Source organism: Hypanus sabinus, chromosome 17 (genome assembly GCF_030144855.1).
Source record: "Hypanus sabinus isolate sHypSab1 chromosome 17, sHypSab1.hap1, whole genome shotgun sequence".
NCBI lineage: Eukaryota > Metazoa > Chordata > Chondrichthyes > Myliobatiformes > Dasyatidae > Hypanus > Hypanus sabinus.
Genome location: NC_082722.1, coordinates 5,252,030 through 5,273,279, shown reverse-complemented (window position 1 = coordinate 5,273,279; position 21,250 = coordinate 5,252,030). Strand labels below are relative to the sequence as shown.

The window sequence follows — 21,250 nt, the reverse complement described above, 5'->3', positions numbered from 1 at the left end:
CACCCAGGATCAGCCCCCTCACCACCAGCAGCTCCGTCCCATCACTCTCACCCCCATCCCCGACAACTCCACCCCCCAGGATCAGCCCCCTCACCACCAGCAGCTCCGTCCCATCACTCTCACCCCCATCCCCGACAACTCCATCCCCCAGGATCAGCCCCCTCACCACCAGCAGCTCCGTCCCATCACTCTCACCCCCATCCCCGACAACTCCATCCCCCAGGATCAGCCCCCTCACCACCAGCAGCTCCGTCCCATCACTCTCACCCCCATCCCCGACAACTCCATCCCCCAGGATCAGCCCCCTCACCACCAGCAGCTCCGTCCCATCACTCTACCCCCATCCCCGACAACTCCATCCCCCAGGATCAGCCCCCTCACCACCAGCAGCTCCGTCCCATCGCTCTCTACCCCCATCCCCGACAACTCCATCCCCCAGGATCAGCCCCCTCACCACCAGCAGCTCCGTCCCATCACTCTCACCCCCATCCCCGACAACTCCACCACCCAGGATCAGCCCCCTCACCACCAGCAGCTCCGTCTCATCACTCTCACCCCCATCCCCGACAACTCCATCCCCCAGGATCAGCCCCCTCACCACCAGCAGCTCCGTCCCAACACTCTCACCCCCATCCCCGACAACTCCATCCCCCAGGATCAGCCCCCTCACCACCAGCAGCTCCATCCCATCGCTCTCTACCCCATCCCCGACAACTCCATCCCCCAGGATCAGCCCCCTCACCACCAGCAGCTCCGTCCCATCACTCTCACCCCCATCCCCGACAACTCCACCCCCCAGGATCAGCCCCCTCACCACCAGCAGCTCCGTCCCATCACTCTCACCCCCATCCCCCAGGATCAGCCCCCTCACCACCAGCAGCTCCGTCCCATCACTCTCACCCCCATCCCCCAGGATCAGCCCCCTCACCACCAGCAGCTCCGTCCCATCACTCTCAACCCCATCCCCGACAACTCCACCCCCCAGGATCAGCCCCCTCACCACCAGCAGCTCCGTCCCATCACTCTCACCCCCATCCCCGACAACTCCATCCCCCAGGATCAGCCCCCTCACCACCAGCAGCTCCGATCCATCACTCTCACCCCCATCCCCGACAACTCCACCCCCCAGCATCAGCCCCCTCACCACCAGCAGCTCCGTCCCATCACTCTCACCCCCATCCCCGACAACTCCACCACCCAGGATCAGCCCCCTCACCACGAGCAGCTCCGTCCCATCACTCTCACCTCCATCCCCGACAACTCCACCCCCCAGGATCAGCCCCCTCACCACCAGCAGCTCCGTCCCATCACTCTCACCCCCATCCCCGACAACTCCATCCCCCAGGATCAGCCCCCTCACCACCAGCAGCTCCGTCCCATCACTCTCACCCCCATCCCCGACAACTCCACCCCCCAGGATCAGCCCCCTCACCACCAGCAGCTCCGTCCCATCACTCTCACCCCCATCCCCGACAACTCCATCCCCCAGGATCAGCCCCCTCACCACCAGCAGCTCCGTCCCATCACTCTCACCCCCATCCCCGACAACTCCATCCCCCAGGATCAGCCCCCTCACCACCAGCAGCTCCGTCCCATCACTCTCACCCCCATCCCCGACAACTCCACCCCCCAGGATCAGCCCCCTCACCACCAGCAGCTCCGTCCCATCACTCTCACCCCCATCCCCGACAACTCCACCACCCAGGATCAGCCCCCTCACCACCAGCAGCTCCGTCCCATCACTCTCTACCCCCATCCCCGACAACTCCACCCCCCAGGATCAGCCCCCTCACCACCAGCAGCTCCGTCCCATCACTCTCACCCCCATCCCCGACAACTCCATCCCCCAGGATCAGCCCCCTCACCACCAGCAGCTCCGTCCCATCACTCTCACCCCCATCCCCGACAACTCCACCCCCCAGGATCAGCCCCCTCACCACCAGCAGCTACGTCCCATCACCCTCATCCCCGACAACTCCATCCCCCAGGATCAGCCCCCTCACCACCAGCAGCTCCGTCCCATCACTCTCACCCCCATCCCCGACAACTCCATCCCCCCAGGATCAGCCCCCTCACCACCAGCAGCTCCGTCCCATCACTCTCACCCCCATCCCCGACAACTCCATCCCCCAGGATCAGCCCCCTCACCACCAGCAGCTCCGTCCCATCACTCTCACCCCCATCCCCGACAACTCCACCCCCCAGGATCAGCCCCCTCACCACCAGCAGCTCCGTCCCATCACTCTCACCCCCATCCCCGACAACTCCATCCCCCAGGATCAGCCCCCTCACCACCAGCAGCTCCGTCCCATCACTCTCACCCCCATCCCCGACAACTCCATCCCCCAGGATCAGCCCCCTCACCACCAGCAGCTCCGTCCCATCACTCTCACCCCCATCCCCGACAACTCCATCCCCCAGGATCAGCCCCCTCACCACCAGCAGCTCCGTCCCATCACTCTCACCCCCATCCCCGACAACTCCATCCCCCAGGATCAGCCCCCTCACCACCAGCAGCTCCGTCCCATCACTCTCACCCCCATCCCCGACAACTCCATCCCCCAGGATCAGCCCCCTCACCAGCAGCTCCGTCCCATCACTCTCACCCCCATCCCCGACAACTCCATCCCCCAGGATCAGCCCCCTCACCACCAGCAGCTCCGTCCCATCACCCCCATCCCCGACAACTCCATCCCCCAGGATCAGCCCCCTCACCACCAGCAGCTCCGTCCCATCACTCTCACCCCCATCCCCGACAACTCCATCCCCCAGGATCAGCCCCCTCACCACCAGCAGCTCCGTCCCATCGCTCTCTACCCCCATCCTCGACAACACCATCCCCCTGGATCAGCCCCCTCACCACCAGCAGCTCCGTCCCATCACTCTCACCCCCATCCCCGACAACTCCATCCCCCAGGATCAGCCCCCTCACCACCAGCAGCTCCGTCCCATCACTCTCACCCCCATCCCCGACAACTCCACCCCCCAGGATCAGCCCCCTCACCACCAGCAGCTCCGTCCCATCACACTGTCCCATCACCCCCATCCCCGATAACTCCACCCCCCAGGATCAGCCCCCTCACCACGAGCAGCTCCGTCCCATCACTCTCACCCCCATCCCCGACAACTCCATCCCCCAGGATCAGCCCCCTCACCACCAGCAGCTCCGTCCCATCACTCTCACCCCCATCCCCGACAACTCCATCCCCCAGGATCAGCCCCCTCACCACCAGCAGCTCCGTCCCATCACTCTCACCCCCATCCCCGACAACTCCATCCCCCAGGATCAGCCCCCTCACCACCAGCAGCTCCGTCCCATCACTCTCACCCCCATCCCCGACAACTCCATCCCGCAGGATCAGCCCCCTCACCACCAGCAGCTCCGTCCCATCACTCTCTACCCCCATCCCCGACAACTCCATCCCCCAGGATCAGCCCCCTCACCACCAGCAGCTCCGTCCCATCACTCTCACCCCCATCCCCGACAACTCCACCCCCCAGGATCAGCCCCCTTACCACCAGCAGCTCCGTCCCATCACTCTCACCCCCATCCCCGACAACTCCATCCCCCAGGATCAGCCCCCTCACCACCAGCAGCTCCGTCCCATCACTCTCACCCCCATCCCCGACAACTCCACCCCCCAGGATCAGCCCCCTCACCACCAGCAGCTCCGTCCCATCACTCTCACCCCCATCCCCGACAACTCCATCCCCCAGGATCAGCCCCCTCACCACCAGCAGCTCCGTCCCATCACTCTCACCCCCATCCCCGACAACTCCACCCCCCAGGATCAGCCCCCTCACCACCAGCAGCTCCGTCCCATCACTCTCACCCACATCCCCGACAACTCCACCCCCCAGGATCAGCCCCCTCACCACCAGCAGCTCCGTCCCATCGCTCTCACCCCCATCCCCCAGGATCAGCCCCCTCACCACCAGCAGCTCCGTCCCATCACTCTCACCCCCATCCCCGACAACTCCACCACCGAGGATCAGCCCCCTCACCACCAGCAGCTCCGTCCCATCACTCTCACCCCCATCCCCGACAACTCCACCCCCCAGGATCAGCCCCCTCACCACCAGCAGCTCCGACCCATCACTCTCACCCCCATCCCCGACAACTCCACCCCCCAGGATCAGCCCCCTCACCACCAGCAGCTCCGACCCATCACTCTCACCCCCATCCCCGACAACTCCATCCCCCAGGATCAGCCCCCTCACCACCAGCAGCTCCGTCCCATCGCTCTCTACCCCCATCCCCGACAACTCCATCCCCCAGGATCAGCCCCCTCACCACCAGCAGCTCCGTCCCATCACTCTCACCCCCATCCCCGACAACTCCATCCCCCAGGATCAGCCCCCTCACCACCAGCAGCTCCGTCCCATCACTCTCACCCCCATCCCCGACAACTCGATCCCCCAGGATCAGCCCCCTCACCACCAGCAGCTCCGTCCCATCGCTCTCTACCCCCATCCCCGACAACTCCATCCCCCAGGATCAGCCCCCTCACCACCAGCAGCTCCGTCCCATCACTCTCACCCCCATCCCCGACAACTCCATCCCCCAGGATCAGCCCCCTCACCACCAGCAGCTCCGTCCCATCACTCTCACCCCCATCCCCGACAACTCCATCCCCCAGGATCAGCCCCCTCACCACCAGCAGCTCCGTCCCATCACTCTCACCCCCATCCCCGACAACTCCATCCCCCAGGATCAGCCCCCTCACCACCAGCAGCTCCGTCCCATCACTCTCACCCCCATCCCCGACAACTCCATCCCCCAGGATCAGCCCCCTCACCACCAGCAGCTCCGTCCCATCACACTCACCCCCATCCCCGACAACTCCATCCCCCAGGATCAGCCCCCTCACCACCAGCAACTCCGTCCCATCACTCTCTACCCCCAACCCCGACAACTCCATCCCCCAGGATCAGCCCCCTCACCACCAGCAGCTCCGTCCCATCACTCTCACCCCCATCCCCGACAACTCCACCCCCCAGGATCAGCCCCCTCACCACCAGCAGCTCCGTCCCATCACTCTCACCCCCATCCCCGACAACTCCATCCCCCAGGATCAGCCCCCTCACCACCAGCAGCTCCGTCCCATCACTCTCACCCCCATCCCCGACAACTCCACCCCCCAGGATCAGCCCCCTCACCACCAGCAGCTCCGTCCCATCACTCTCTACCCCCATCCCCGACAACTCCATCCCCCAGGATCAGCCCCCACACCACCAGCAGCTCCGTCCCATCACTCTCACCCCCATCCCCGACAACTCCATCCCCCAGGATCAGCCCCCTCACCACCAGCAGCTCCGTCCCATCACTCTCTACCCCCATCCCCGACAACTCCATCCCCCAGGATCAGCCCCCTCACCACCAGCAGCTCCGTCCCATCACTCTCTACCCCCATCCCCGACAACTCCATCCCCCAGGATCAGCCCCCTCACCACCAGCAGCTCCGTCCCATCACTCTCACCCCCATCCCCGACAACTCCATCCCCCAGGATCAGCCCCCTCACCACCAGCAGCTCCGACCCATCACTCTCACCCCCATCCCCGACAACTCCACCCCCCAGGATCAGCCCCCTCACCACCAGCAGCTCCGTCCCATCACTCTCACCCCCATCCCCGACAACTCCACCCCCCAGGATCAGCCCCCTCACCACCAGCAGCTCCGTCCCATCACTCTCACCCCCATCCCCGACAACTCCACCCCCCAGGATCAGCCCCCTCACCACCAGCAGCTCCGTCCCATCACTCTCACCCCCATCCCCGACAACTCCATCCCCAGGATCAGCCCCCTCACCACCAGCAGCTCCGTCCCATCACTCTCACCCCCATCCCCGACAACTCCACCCCCCAGGATCAGCCCCCTCACCACCAGCAGCTCCGTCCCATCACTCTCACCCCCATCCCCGACAACTCCATCCCCCAGGATCAGCCCCCTCACCACCAGCAGCTCCGTCCCATCACTCTCACCCCCATCCCCGACAACTCCATCCCCCAGGATCAGCCCCCTCACCACCAGCAGCTCCGTCCCATCACTCTCACCCCCAACCCCGACAACTCCATCCCCCAGGATCAGCCCCCTCACCACCAGCAGCTCCGTCCCATCACTCTCACCCCCATCTCCGACAACTCCATCCCCCAGGATCAGCCCCCTCACCACCAGCAGCTCCGTCCCATCACTCTCACCCCCATCCCCCAGGATCAGCCCCCTCACCACCAGCAGCTCCGTCCCATCACTCTCACCCCCATCCCCGACAACTCCATCCCCCAGGATCAGCCCCCTCACCACCAGCAGCTCCGTCCCATCACTCTCACCCCCATCCCCGACAACTCCATCCCCCAGGATCAGCCCCCTCACCACCAGCAGCTCCGTCCCATCACTCTCACCCCCAACCCCGACAACTCCATCCCCCAGGATCAGCCCCCTCACCACCAGCAGCTCCGTCCCATCACTCTCACCCCCATCCCCGACAACTCCATCTCCCAGGATCAGCCCCCTCACCACCAGCAGCTCCGTCCCATCACTCTCACCCCCATCCCCCAGGATCAGCCCCCTCACCACCAGCAGCTCCGTCCCATCACTCTCACCCCCATCCCCGACAACTCCATCCCCCAGGATCAGCCCCCTCACCACCAGCAGCTCCGTCCCATCACTCTCACCCCCATCCCCCAGGATCAGCCCCCTCACCACCAGCAGCTCCGTCCCATCACTCTCACCCCCATCCCCGACAACTCCATCCCCCAGGATCAGCCCCCTCACCACCAGCAGCTCCGTCCCATTACTCTCACCCCCATCCCCCAGGATCAGCCCCCTCACCACCAGCAGCTCCGTCCCATCACTCTCACCCCCATCCCCGACAACTCCATCCCCCAGGATCAGCCCCCTCACCACCAGCAGCTCCGTCCCATCACTCTCACCCCCATCCCCGACAACTCCATCCCCCAGGATCAGCCCCCTCACCACCAGCAGCTCCGTCCCATCACTCTCACCCCCATCCCCGACAACTCCATCCCCCAGGATCAGCCCCCTCACCACCAGCAGCTCCGTCCCATCACTCTCACCCCCAACCCCGACAACTCCATCCCCCAGGATCAGCCCCCTCACCACCAGCAGCTCCGTCCCATCACTCTCACCCCCATCCCCGACAACTCCACCCCCCAGGATCAGCCCCCTCACCACCAGCAGCTCCGTCCCATCACTCTCACCCCCATCCCCGACAACTCCATCCCCCAGGATCAGCCCCCTCACCACCAGCAGCTCCGTCCCATCACTCTCTACCCCCATCCCCGACAACATCCCCCAGGATCAGCCCCCTCACCACCAGCAGCTCCGTCCCATCGCTCTCACCCCCATCCCCGACAACTCCACCCCCCAGGATCAGCCCCCTCACCACCAGCAGCTCCGTCCCATCACTCTCACCCCCATCCCCGACAACTCCATCCCCCAGGATCAGCCCCCTCACCACCAGCAGCTCCGTCCCATCGCTCTCTACCCCCATCCCCGACAACTCCATCCCCCAGGATCAGCCCCCTCACCACCAGCAGCTCCGTCCCATCACTCTCACCCCCATCCCCGACAACTCCATCCCCCAGGATCAGCCCCCTCACCACCAGCAGCTCCGTCCCATCACTCTCACCCCCATCCCCGACAACTCCATCCCCCAGGATCAGCCCCCTCACCACCAGCAGCTCCGTCCCATCACTCTCACCCCCATCCCCGACAACACCACCACCCAGGATCAGCCCCCTCACCACCAGCAGCTCCGTCCCATCACTCTCACCCCCATCCCCGACAACTCCACCACCCAGGATCAGCCCCCTCACCACCAGCAGCTCCGTCCCATCACTCTCACCCCCATCCCCGACAACTCCATCCCCCAGGATCAGCCCCCTCACCACCAGCAGCTCCGTCCCATCACTCTCACCCCCATCCCCGACAACTCCATCCCCCAGGATCAGCCCCCTCACCACCAGCAGCTCCGTCCCATCACTCTCACCCCCATCCCCGACAACTCCACCCCCCAGGATCAGCCCCCTCACCACCAGCAGCTCCGTCCCATCACTCTCACCCCCATCCCCGACAACTCCACCACCCAGGATCAGCCCCCTCACCACCAGCAGCTCCGTCCCATCACTCTCACCCCCATCCCCGACAACTCCACCCCCCAGGATCAGCCCCCTCACCACCAGCAGCTCCGTCCCATCGCTCTCTACCCCCATCCCCGACAACTCCATCCCCCAGGATCAGCCCCCTCACCACCAGCAGCTCCGTCCCATCACTCTCTACCCCCATCCCCGACAACTCCATCCCCCAGGATCAGCCCCCTCCCCACCAGCAGCTCCATCCCATCACTCTCACCCCCATCCCCGACAACTCCACCCCCCAGGATCAGCCCCCTCACCACCAGCAGCTCCGTCCGATCACTCTCACCCCCATCCCCGACAACTCCATCCCCCAGGATCAGCCCCCTCACCACCAGCAGCTCTGTCCCATCACTCTCACCCCCATCCCCGACAACTCCATCCCCCAGGATCAGCCCCCTCACCACCAGCAGCTCCGTCCCATCACTCTCACCCCCATCCCCGACAACTCCACCACCCAGGATCAGCCCCCTCACCACCAGCAGCTCCGTCCGATCACTCTCTACCCCCATCCCCGACAACTCCACCCCCCAGGATCAGCCCCCTCACCACCAGCAGCTCCGTCCCATCACTCTCACCCCCATCCCCGACAACTCCACCCCCCAGGATCAGCCCCCTCACCACCAGCAGCTCCGACCCATCACTCTCACCCCCATCCCCGACAACTCCACCCCCCAGGATCAGCCCCCTCACCACCAGCAGCTCCGTCCCATCACTCTCACCCCCATCCCCGACAACTCCATCCCCCAGGATCAGCCCCCTCACCACCAGCAGCTCCGTCCCATCACTCTCACCCCCATCCCCGACAACTCCATCCCCCAGGATCAGCCCCCTCACCACCAGCAGCTCCGTCCCATCACTCTCACCCCCATCCCCGACAACTCCATCCCCCAGGATCAGCCCCCTCACCACCAGCAGCTCCGTCCCATCACTCTCTACCCCCATCCCCGACAACTCCATCCCCCAGGATCAGCCCCCTCACCACCAGCAGCTCCGTCCCATCACTCTCACCCCCATCCCCGACAACTCCACCCCCCAGGATCAGCCCCCTCACCACCAGCAGCTCCGTCCCATCACTCTCTACCCCCATCCCCGACAACTCCACCACCCAGGATCAGCCCCCTCACCACCAGCAGCTCCGTCCCATCACTCTCACCCCCATCCCCGACAACTCCACCCCCCAGGATCAGCCCCCTCACCACCAGCAGCTCCGTCCCATCACTCTCACCCCCATCTCCGACAACTCCACCCCCCAGGATCAGCCCCCTCACCACCAGCAGCTCCGTCCCATCACTCTCACCCCCATCCCCGACAACTCCATCCCCCAGGATCAGCCCCCTCACCACCAGCAGCTCCGTCCCATCGCTCTCTACCCCCATCCCCGACAACTCCATCCCCCAGGATCAGCCCCCTCACCACCAGTAGCTCCGTCCCATCACTCTCACCCCCATCCCCGACAACTCCATCCCCCAGGATCAGCCCCCTCACCACCAGCAGCTCCATCCCATCACTCTCACCCCCATCCCCGACAACTCCACCCCCCAGGATCAGCCCCCTCACCACCAGCAGCTCCGTCCCATCACTCTCACCCCCATCCCCGACAACTCCATCCCCCAGGATCAGCCCCCTCACCACCAGCAGCTCTGTCCCATCACTCTCACCCCCATCCCCGACAACTCCACCACCCAGGATCAGCCCCCTCACCACCAGCAGCTCCGTCCCATCACTCTCACCCCCATCCCCGACAACTCCACCCCCCAGGATCAGCCCCCTCACCACCAGCAGCTCCGTCCCATCACTCTCACCCCCATCCCCGACAACTCCACCACCCAGGATCAGCCCCCTCACCACCAGCAGCTCCGTCCCATCACTCTCACCACCATCCCCGACAACTCCATCCCCCAGGATCAGCCCCCTCACCACCAGCAGCTCCGTCCCATCGCTCTCTACCCCCAGCTCTGCCCGTTAACCCACACTTTCACTCTGCTATGTCACCCCCACACACCATCACCCCCTCACTCCGTCACCCCCACACACCATCTGTCACCCCATCCACACCATCACCCCCTCACTTCTCCCCTACTCCGTCACCCCATCCACACCGTCACTGTGATCTCTATCCCGTTGGACTCTATTCTGTCACCCCCACCTTTGCTCCTGCAAACGGCTCTGCTGCCTCTCAGCCCACCCGTTCACACAGGTCTGCCCCCGGGCCTTCCGGAGTCAGTGGAGGGAAGTCAGGGTTGCTCCTTACGGTGGACGTTTTGCCATACTGACACGTTGCTGTTCCGGCACAAAATGATGGAGCAACGGGGCAGGCAGTATCCGTGGAGGGGAAAAGCTGTTGACGCTTTGGACCACGGCCCTTCATCAGGATTGGAAAGGAAGACGGATGAAGTCAGAATAAAAAGATGGGGGGTGGGAGAGAGGATGGAGCACAGGCTGGAGGGGATAGGTGAGACCTGGTGAGGGGGTGTGCGGGGAGCAATGTAGGGTATATGAGAAGCTGTGAAATGATAGGCCAAAGAGGTAAAGGGCTGAAGACAATATGATAGGAGAGAAAAATCAGGAGGAATTGTTGCAACTTTATAAAAGTCTGGTTAGGCGACATCTGGAGTTCTGTCTCCCCACTATAGGAAGGGTTCTGGGACTTGGGAGAGGGTGCAGAAGGGTTTCACCCGACGCTGCCTGGTTTAGAGGGAATGTGCTATCACGAGAGGCTGGATAAAGTGGATCGTTTTCGCTGAGGGGAGATCTGACAGAAATCTATAAGATTGAGAGGCAGAGATCGAGTGGACAGGGAGCATCTGTTTCCCAGAGTCGAAATGTCCAATACCGGAGGGTGGCATTGAAGGTGAGAGGGGTAGGTTCAAAGGGGAAGTGAGGGGTAAGATTTTTACTCAGGGAGTTGTGGATGCCTAGATGCACTGCCTGGTGTGGTGATAGAGGCTTCTAATGAGGCATTTAGATTGGCATATGGATGTGGGGAAGATGGACGTGGTGTAGTTAGGAGGGATTTGGTGTTTTTATTTGCTTTATAACTGGTTCAGCACAACATTGTGGGCTGAACAGCCTGTTCCTGTACTGTACTGTTGTATGTTCTGAAAGAATGGACCGTGGGAGAAAGGGCATTAGGGGTAGGTGACGGGCAGGTGAGAAGGGGTCAGAGCATTGGGCTGAAGGGCCTGCTTCTTGACCATGAATCCGACCGACAGGAGAGGGGAGCGGACCGTGAATCCGACTGATAGGGGAGGGGAGCGGACCGTGAATCTGACTGATAGGAGAGGGGAGCGGACCGTGAATCTGACTGATAGGAGAGGGGAGCGGACCGTGAATCCGACTGATAGGAGAGGGGAGCGGACCGTGAATCCGACTGATAGGGGAGGGGAGCGGACCGTGAATCCGACTGATAGGGGAGGGGAGCGGACCGTGAATCCGACTGATAGGGGAGGGGAGCGGACCGTGAATCCGACTGATAGGAGAGGGGAGCGGACCGTGAATCCGACTGATAGGAGAGGGGAGCGGACCGTGAATCGCACTGATAGGAGAGGGGAGCGGACCGTGAATCCGACCGATAGGAGAGGGGAGCGGACCGTGAATCTGACCGATAGGAGAGGGGAGCGGACCGTGAATCCGACTGATAGGGGAGGGGAGCGGACCGTGAATCTGACGGATAGGAGAGGGGAGCGGACCGTGAATCCGACTGATAGGAGAGGGGAGCGGACCGTGAATCCGACTGATAGGGGAGGGGAGCGGACCGTGAATCCGACTGATAGGGGAGGGGAGCGGACCGTGAATCCGACTGATAGGAGAGGGGAGCGGACCGTGAATCCGACTGATAGGGGAGGGGAGCGGACCGTGAATCCGACTGATAGGGGAGGGGAGCGGACCGTGAATCCGACTGATAGGAGAGGGGAGCGGACCGTGAATCCGACTGATAGGAGAGGGGAGCGGACCGTGAATCCGACTGATAGGAGAGGGGAGCGGACCGTGAATCCGACTGATAGGAGAGGGGAGCGGACCGTGAATCCGACTGATAGGAGAGGGGAGCGGACCGTGAATCCGACTGATAGGAGAGGGGAGCGGACCGTGAATCCGACTGATAGGGGAGGGGAGCGGACCGTGAATCCGACTGATAGGAGAGGGGAGCGGACCGTGAATCCGACTGATAGGGGAGGGGAGCGGACCGTGAATCCGACTGATAGGGGAGGGGAGCGGACCGTGAATCCGACTGATAGGAGAGGAGAGCGGACCGTGAATCGGACTGATAGGAGAGGGGAGCGGACCGTGAATCCGACTGATAGGGGAGGGGAGCGGACCGTGAATCCGACTGATAGGGGAGGGGAGCGGACCGTGAATCCGACTGATAGGGGAGGGGAGCGGACCGTGAATCCGACTGATAGGGGAGGGGAGCGGACCGTGAATCCGACTGATAGGGGAGGGGAGCGGACCGTGAATCCGACTGATAGGGGAGGGGAGCGGACCGTGAATCCGACTGATAGGGGAGGGGAGAGGACCGTGAATCCGACTGATAGGGGAGGGGAGCGGACCGTGAATCCGACTGATAGGAGAGGGGAGAGGACCGTGAATCCGACTGATAGGAGAGGGGAGCGGACCGTGAATCCGACTGATGGGGAGGGGAGCGGACCGTGAATCCGACTGATAGGAGAGGGGAGCGGACCGTGAATCCGACTGATAGGGGAGGGGAGCGGACCGTGAATCCGACCGATAGGAGAGGGGAGCGGACCGTGAATCCGACTGATAGGAGAGGGGAGCGGACCGTGAATCCGACTGATAGGGGAGGGGAGCGGACCGTGAATCCGACCGATAGGGGAGGGGAGCGGACCGTGAATCCGACCGATAGGAGAGGGGAGCGGACCGTGAATCTGACTGATAGGAGAGCGGACCGTGAATCTGACTGATAGGAGAGGAGAGCGGACCATGAATCTGACTGATAGGAGAGGGGAGCGGACTGTGAATCTGACTGATAGGAGAGGAGAGCGGACCATGAATCTGACTGATAGGGGAGGGGAGCGGACCGTGAATCTGACTGATAGGAGAGGGGAGCGGACTGTGAATCTGACTGATAGGAGAGGGGAGCGGACCGTGAATCTGACTGATAGGAGAGGGGAGCGGTCCGTGGGGGAAAGGGCATTAGGGGTAGGTGACGGGCAGGTGAGAAGGGGAGGGGAGCGGACCGTGGGGGAAAGGGCATTAGGGGTAGGTGACGGGCAGGTGAGAAGGGGAGGGGAGCGGACCGTGGGGGAAAGGGCATTAGGGGTAGGTGACGGGCAGGTGAGCGGACCGTGGGGGAAAGGGCATTAGGGGTAGGTGACGGGCAGGTGAGAAGGGGAGGGGAGCGGACCGTGGGGGAAAGGGAAGGAAGAGGAAAACCACCATCTGCGGAATCTCTGCTGTTTACAATGACCGTCACCTTAGCTCAGGAAAGCCACAAAGCTCACCTCAGATCAAGTGAATTAGTAATGATTCCACTATGAAACCACCTTTATTGAAAGTTGCAAAGTCAGACATTGGACACAGATTCCCATTTTCCAACACTGAGTCCCGGAACAAACAGGCCTCAGAATCTGCCAGGCCGCACTGCAGTCCTGCCCTGATGGTGTAGAATGTGTGGATTGCTGACTGCCTGACTCCATGCTTTAAAAAAAAGTGCCTTGACAGCCCCAAATCAACAACCTTCTCTTTTCAAGTCATCTAAAAAGATGGCACCAGACTTAAGTCCAGATAGAGACAATTCTCAGCCCAGTGTGGGGAGGAAGGGCCAAGCAGACTTCCCATCTCCTGCTGTGGCAAGAAGTGTTGGCTCTGTTTGGTGCTCAGAACTGGCCATAGCAGCACAGGTAAATGGGTTGGCTGGAGGTGGGTCGGTGTACGTTGCCATAGCAGCACAGGTAAATGGGTTGGCTGGAGGTGGGTCGGTGTACGTTGCCATAGCAGCACAGGTAAATGGGTTGGCTGGAGGTGGGTCGGTGTACGTTGCCATAGCAGCACAGGTAAATGGGATGGCTGGAGGTGGGTCGGTGTACGTTGCCATAGCAGCACAGGTAAATGGGTTGGCTGGAGGTGGGTCGGTGTGCATTGCCATAGCAGCACAGGTAAATGGGATGGCTGGAGGTGGGTCGGTGTACGTTGCCATAGCAGCACAGGTAAATGGGATGGCTGGAGGTGGGTCGGTGTACGTTGCCATAGCAGCACAGGTAAATGGGTTGGCTGGAGGTGGGTTGGTGTACGTTGCCATAGCAGCACAGGTAAATGGATTGGCTGGAGGTGGGTTGGTGTACGTTGCCATAGCAGCACAGGTAAATGGGTTGGCTGGAGATGGGTCGGTGTACGTTGCCATAGCAGCACAGGTAAATGGGTTGGCTGGAGATGGGTCGGTGTACGTTGCCATAGCAGCACAGGTAAATGGGTTGGCTGGAGATGGGTAGGTGTACGTTGCCATAGCAGCACAGGTAAATGGGTTGGCTGGAGGTGGGTTGGTGTGCGTTGCCATAGCAGCACAGGTAAATGGGTTGGCTGGAGGTGGGTCGGTGTACGTTGCCATAGCAGCACAGGTAAATGGGATGGCTGGAGGTGGGTCGGTGTACGTTGCCATAGCAGCACAGGTAAATGGGATGGCTGGAGGTGGGTCGGTGTGCGTTGCCATAGCAGCACAGGTAAATGGGTTGGCTGGAGGTGGGTCGGTGTACGTTGCCATAGCAGCACAGGTAAATGGGATGGCTGGAGGTTGGTCGGTGTGCGTTGCCATAGCAGCACAGGTAAATGGGATGGCTGGAGGTGGGTCGGTGTACGTTGCCATAGCAGCACAGGTAAATGGGTTGGCTGGAGGTGGGTCGGTGTACGTTGCCATAGCAGCACAGGTAAATGGGATGGCTGGAGGTGGGTCGGTGTACGTTGCCATAGCAGCACAGGTAAATGGGATGGCTGGAGGTGGGTCGGTGTGCGTTGCCATAGCAGCACAGGTAAATGGGATGGCTGGAGGTGGGTCGGTGTACGTTGCCATAGCAGCACAGGTAAATGGGATGGCTGGAGGTGGGTCGGTGTGCGTTGCCATAGCAGCACAGTTAAATGGATTGGCTGGAGGTGGGTTGGTGTACGTTGCCATAGCAGCACAGGTAAATGGGTTGGCTGATGGTGGGTCGGTGTACGTTGCCATAGCAGCACAGGTAAATGGGTTGGCTGGAGGTGAGTCGGTGTACGTTGCCATAGCAGCACAGGTAAATGGGTTGCCTGGAGGTGGGTTGGTGTACGTTGCCATAGCAGCACAGGTAAATGGGATGGCTGGAGGTGGGTTGGTGTACGTTGCCATAGCAGCACAGGTAAATGGGTTGGCTGATGGTGGGTCGGTGTACGTTGCCATAGCAGCACAGGTAAATGGGTTGGCTGGAGGTGGGTTGGTGTACGTTGCCATAGCAGCACAGGTAAATGGGTTGGCTGGAGGTGGGTCGGTGTACATTGCCATAGCAGCACAGGTAAATGGGTTGGCTGGAGGTGGGTTGGTGTACGTTGCCATAGCAGCACAGGTAAATGGGATGGCTGGAGGTGGGTCGGTGTACGTTGCCATAGCAGCACAGGTAAATGGGTTGGCTGGAGATGGGTCGGTGTACATTGCCATAGCAGCACAGGTAAATGGGTTGGCTGATGGTGGGTCGGTGTACGTTGCCATAGCAGCACAGGTAAATGGGATGGCTGGAGGTGGGTCGGTGTACGATGCCATAGCAGCACAGGTAAATGGGTTGGCTGGAGGTGGGTTGGTGTACGTTGCCATAGCAGCACAGGGAAATGGGATGGCTGGAGGTGGGTCGGTGTACGTTGCCATGGCAGCACAGGTAAATGGGTTGGCTAGGGGTGGGACTCTGTGCACGTGGACTAGTGAGACATTGGTAGTGGGCTCCAGGGAAGGTGATCATCTAATTAGTGTATTAATGACAATTGACTCATACACTCGTGCATAGTTTTAGTGGTCAGGGCAGTTCTAACAGAATCCCCTCTACTGAAAAGCACCGAGGTGAGTTTCAAGGTGCCAGTGATTGAATGAACAAACCCTCCCTCATCATTCTGGCTTTATCCTAAAGTCTCCGACACACCCGGCTGGATTTGCGTTCCACCCCTGGAAATGGTGGCCCCCTCTGGCAGAAACCTGAGTGCAGACGAAGCCACAGTGGTGTAATCCATACAGCGAGGAGGCTCGCAGATGCCAAATGAGGAAGAAAAACTGTGTCGAACCAAAGGGAACTCTCACTTTGAAGACCAGTTACTGCAGAATCCACAGCGAAGGCAAATCCAGTCGCTCCACAGCTCCAAGAACGCCTGGAAACATTAGACATGTCCAGCTCCTGTTGGACTGGACTGATGTGGCAGCTGGATTTCATGGGGGGGACAAGGTGGAGGTGGAAAGAGCAGTCACTTGTGTTGAATCTGGTAGATGGAGCTCATGGTGCTGTGTCCAAAGATGAAAGCTCCCAGGCACACCATGAAGATCCCAAACAACACCAGAAGCCACCAGCTGGAGGGGAGGAACAGAGCGAGAGCTGATAGAAAACTAAAACATCCCATCACAAAATCATAGCATGCGCAGAACTGTGAAGATAGTGGTGAAGAGAGGCCTTAACCCCACCCTAGGGCCACTTTCAAATCCTGAAAGTTCAGCACATGTGCCAGGACCAGCAATTCCTCAGATAAACCATGCCAGTGGTGAGACCACCAGGCCAGCCGATCTATGCCACACAAGTGCCAGACATTGTTGAGGCATCCATCTTCAGTGTTACCACAGTCACTCCCCACAAACAGCATCACCAGCATTCAGAAGCTTAAGACCGTAAGACACTGGAGTAGAATTAGGCCATTTGTCCCATCAAGTGTGCTCTGCCATTTCATCATGGCTGATTTATCATCCCTCTCAACCCCATTCTCCTGCCTTCCACTATAAGCTTTGATTCCTCGATGACCCATCAACACATCAACTCCATCTTAAATATACCCAATGTCTGTGTCCGTGGCAATGAATTCCACAGATACATCACCCTCTGGCTAACAGAATGTTTGCTCATCGCTGTTCTAAAGGCATGTCCTTTGATTGTGAGGCTGTGCCCTCTGTTCCTAAACTCCCACCCGACAGCAAACATCCTCCCTACGTTGTTCAATATCCAAGAGGATTCAATGAGATTTCCCCTCATTCTTCGAAGCTCCAGTGAGTAAAGCCATCAGTACTATTGCACATTAAGCCTTTCACTCAAGAGGAGAATCCTGTGAATGTCCTCGGGATTCCCCTCAATGTCAGCACATCCTGTCTCAGATGGAGGCCCACAATGCCCCAAGTGCGATCAGGCCAATGCCTTAAAGCCTCAGCAATGACATCTTTGCTTTTATATTCGAGTCCTCTGGAAATGATTGCGAGATTAGGGACACGTTAATCTTTGGTGCAAGATACATTAACCTGAACAAGGTTGTATGAAGTAATGCCTGGATTTAAAATCTGGGGATTGCTCGGATATTACAGCGGAGTTGGAGAGACCACTGCAATTAGTTGGAAGAATTGAACTGTAGGAGCAAAGTCGAACAACAGCCTGGACTTTCACAGCTGGAGTCGGGAAACGTGGCAGAAATACTGAAAGATTCAAGTGTAATTTGCAGAAGATGCAAGTTCACGGGGTAATGTGAGTGTGACACTGTTGGGGAATGTTTGGAGGGGGAGTACAAGGGAAGGTGCAAGTTCACTGGGTAATGTGAGTGTGACACTCTTGGGGAATGTTTGGAGGGGAGTACAAGGGAAGGTGCAAGTTCACTGGGTAATGTGAGTGTGACACTCTTGGGGAATGTTTGGAGGGGGAGTACAAGGGAAGGTGCAAGTTCACTGGGTAATGTGAGTGTGACACTCTTGGGGAATGTTTGGAGGGGGAGTACAAGGGAAGGTGCAAGTTCACTGGGTAATGTGAGTGTGACACTGTTGGGGAATGTTTGGAGGGGAGTACAAGGGAAGGTGCAAGTTCACTGGGTAATATGAGTGTGACACAGCTGGGGAATGTTTGGAGGGGAGTACAAGGGAAGGTGCAAGTTCACTGGGTAATGTGAGTGTGACACGGTTGGGGAATGTTTGGAGGGGAGTACAAGGGAAGGTGCAAGTTCACTGGGTAATGTGAGTGTGACACTGTTGGGGAATGTTTGGAGGGGGAGTACAAGGGAAGGTGCAAGTTCACTGGGTAATGTGAGTGTGACACTGCTGGGGAATGTTTGGAGGGGAGTACAAGGGAAGGTGCAAGTTCACCGCAATGTGAGTGTGACACTGTTGGGGAATGTTTGGAGGGGAGTACAAGGGAAGGTGCAAGTTCACTGGGTAATGTGAGTGTGACACTCTTGGGGAATGTTTGGAGGGGAGTACAAGGGAAGCTGCAAGTTCACTGGGTAATGTGAGTGTGACACTGCTGGGGAATGTTTGGAGGGGAGTACAAGGGAAGGTGCAAGTTCACTGGGTAATGTGAGTGTGACACTGTTGGGGAATGTTTGGAGGGGGGTACAAGGGAAGGTGCAAGTTCACTGGGTAATGTGAGTGTGACACTGCTGGGGAATGTTTGGAGGGGAGTACAAGGGAAGGTGCAAGTTCACTGGGTAATGTGAGTGTGACACTGCTGGGGAATGTTTGGAGGGGAGTACAAGGGAAGGTGCAAGTTCACTGGGTAATGTGAGTGTGACACTGTTGGGGAATGTTTGGAGGGGGAGTACAAGGGAAGGTGCAAGTTCACTGGGTAATGTGAGTGTGACACTGTTGGGGAATGTTTGGAGGGAAGTACAAGGGAAGGTGCAAGTTCACTGGGTAATGTGAGTGTGACACTCTTGGGGAATGTTTGGAGGGGAGTATAAGGGAAGGTGCAAGTTCACTGGGTAATGTGAGTGTGACACACTTGGGGAATGTTTGGAGGGGAGTACAAGGGAAGGTGCAAGTTCACTGTGTAATGTGAGTGTGACACTCTTGGGGAATGTTTGGAGGGGAGTACAAGGGAAGGTGCAAGTTCACTGGGTAATGTGAGTGTGACACTGTTGGGGAATGTTTGTAGGGGGAGTACAAGGGAAGGTGCAAGTTCACTGGGTAATGTGAGTGTGACACGCTTGGGGAATGTTTGGAGGGGAGTACAAGGGAAGGTGCAAGTTCACGGGGTAATGTGAGTGTGACACTCTTGGGGAATGTTTGGAGGGGGAGTACAAGGGAAGGTGCAAGTTCACTGGGTAATGTGAGTGTGACACTCTTGGGGAATGTTTGGAGGGAAGTACAAGGGAAGGTGCAAGTTCACTGGGTAATGTGAGTGTGACACTGTTGGGGAATGTTTGGAGGGGGAGTACAAGGGAAGGTGCAAGTTCACTGGGTAATGTGAGTGTGACACTCTTGGGGAATGTTTGGAGGGGAGTACAAGGGAAGGTGCAAGTTCACTGGGTAATGTGAGTGTGACACTGTTGGGGAATGTTTGGAGGGGAGTACAAGGGAAGGTGCAAGTTCACTGGGTAATGTGAGTGTGACACTCTTGGGGAATGTTTGGAGGGGAGTGCAAGGGAAGGTGCAAGTTCACTGGGTAATGTGAGTGTGACACTGTTGGGGAATGTTTGGAGGGAAGTACAAGGGAAGGTGCAAGTTCACTGGGTAATGTGAGTGTGACACTGTTGGGGAATGTTTGGAGGGGAGTACAAGGGAAGGTGCAAGTTCACTGGGTAATGTGAGTGTGACTCTCTTGGGGAATGTTTGGAGGGGAGTACAAGGGAAGGTGCAAGTTCACTGGGTAATGTGAGTGTGACACTGTTGGGGAATGTTTGGAGGGGGAGTACAAGGGAAGGTGCAAGTTCACTGGGTAATGTGTGTGTGACACTGTTGGGGAATGTTTGGAGGGGAGTACAAGGGAAGGTGCAAGTTCACTGGGTAATGTGAGTGTGACACTGCTGGGGAATGTTTGGAGGGGAGTACAAGGGAAGGTGCAAGTTCACTGGGTAATGTGAGTGTGACACCGTTGGGGAATGTTTGGAGGGGAGTACAAGGGAAGGTGCAAGTTCACTGGGTAATGTGAGTGTGACACTGTTGGGGAATGTTTGGAGGGGAGTACAAGGGAAGGTGCAAGTTCACTGGGTAATGTGAGTGTGACACTGTTGGGGAATGTTTGGAGGGGAGTACAAGGGAAGGTGCAAGTTCACTGGGTAATGTGAGTGTGACACTGTTGGGGAATGTTTGGAGGGGAGTACAAGGGAAGGTGCAAGTTCACTGGGTAATGTGAGTGTGACACTCTTGGGGAATGTTTGGAGGGGGAGTACAAGGGAAGGTGCAAGTTCACTGGGTTATCTGAGTGTGACACTGTTGGGGAATGTTTGGAGGGGAGTACAAGGGAAGGTGCAAGTTCACTGGGTAATGTGAGTGTGACACGGTTGGGGAATGTTTGGAGGGGAGTACAAGGGAAGGTGCAAGTTCACTGGGTAATGTGAGTGTGACACTCTTGGGGAATGTTTGGAGGGGGAGTACAAGGGAAGCTGCAAGTTCACTGGGTAATGTGAGTGTGACACTCTTGGGGAATGTTTGGAGGGGAGTACAAGGGAAGGTGCAAGTTCACTGGGTAATGTGAGTGTGACACTGCTGGGGAATGTTTGGAGGGGAGTACAAGGGAAGGTGCAAGTTCACTGCAATGTGAGTGTGACACTGTTGGGGAATGTTTGGAGGGGGAGTACAAGGGAAGCTGCAAGTTCACTGGGTAATGTGAGTGTGACACTCTTGGGGAATGTTTGGAGGGGAGTACAAGGGAAGGTGCAAGTTCACTGGGTAATGTGAGTGTGACACGGTTGGGGAATGTTTGGAGGGGAGTACAAGGGAAGGTGTAAGTTCACTGGGTAATGTGAGTGTGACACTCTTGGGGAATGTTTGGAGGGGAGTACAAGGGAAGGTGCAAGTTCACGGGGTAATGTGAGTGTGACACTCTTGGGGAATGTTTGGAGGGGAGTATAAGGGAAGGTGCAAGTTCACTGGGTAATGTGAGTGTGACACCGTTGGGGAATGTTTGGAGGGGAGTACAAGGGAAGGTGCAAGTTCACTGGGTAATGTGAGTGTGA

The 21,250-nt window shown here is 59.1% G+C and overlaps 2 protein-coding genes across 5 annotated transcripts in view; both read right to left on the bottom strand.

Annotated features, from left to right (window-relative positions):
* Positions 1-13,913: 13,913 nt before the first annotated feature.
* LOC132407113 (uncharacterized) lies at positions 13,914-15,995 on the bottom strand. Its single transcript, XM_059993407.1, has one exon. It carries the CDS (start codon positions 15,993-15,995, stop codon positions 13,914-13,916), a length of 2,082 nt encoding a protein of 693 aa, XP_059849390.1.
* slc38a7 (solute carrier family 38 member 7) overlaps positions 15,758-21,250 on the bottom strand; it is a 117,632-nt gene continuing 112,139 nt past the window's right edge. For all 4 annotated transcript variants that reach the window (XM_059992486.1, XM_059992489.1, XM_059992488.1 and 1 more), the window contains one exon: positions 15,758-16,682. In XM_059992486.1, coding sequence (XP_059848469.1) covers positions 16,580-16,682 — 103 coding nt within the window. In that variant the 3' untranslated portion in view covers positions 15,758-16,579. The remainder of the gene's footprint in view (positions 16,683-21,250) is intronic.

What these genes read in the sequence shown, in the direction of transcription:
- LOC132407113 (XM_059993407.1), bottom strand. Translation starts at nt 15,995, where the DNA reads ATGGCAACGTACACCGACCCACCTCCAGCCATCCCATTTCCCTGTGCT.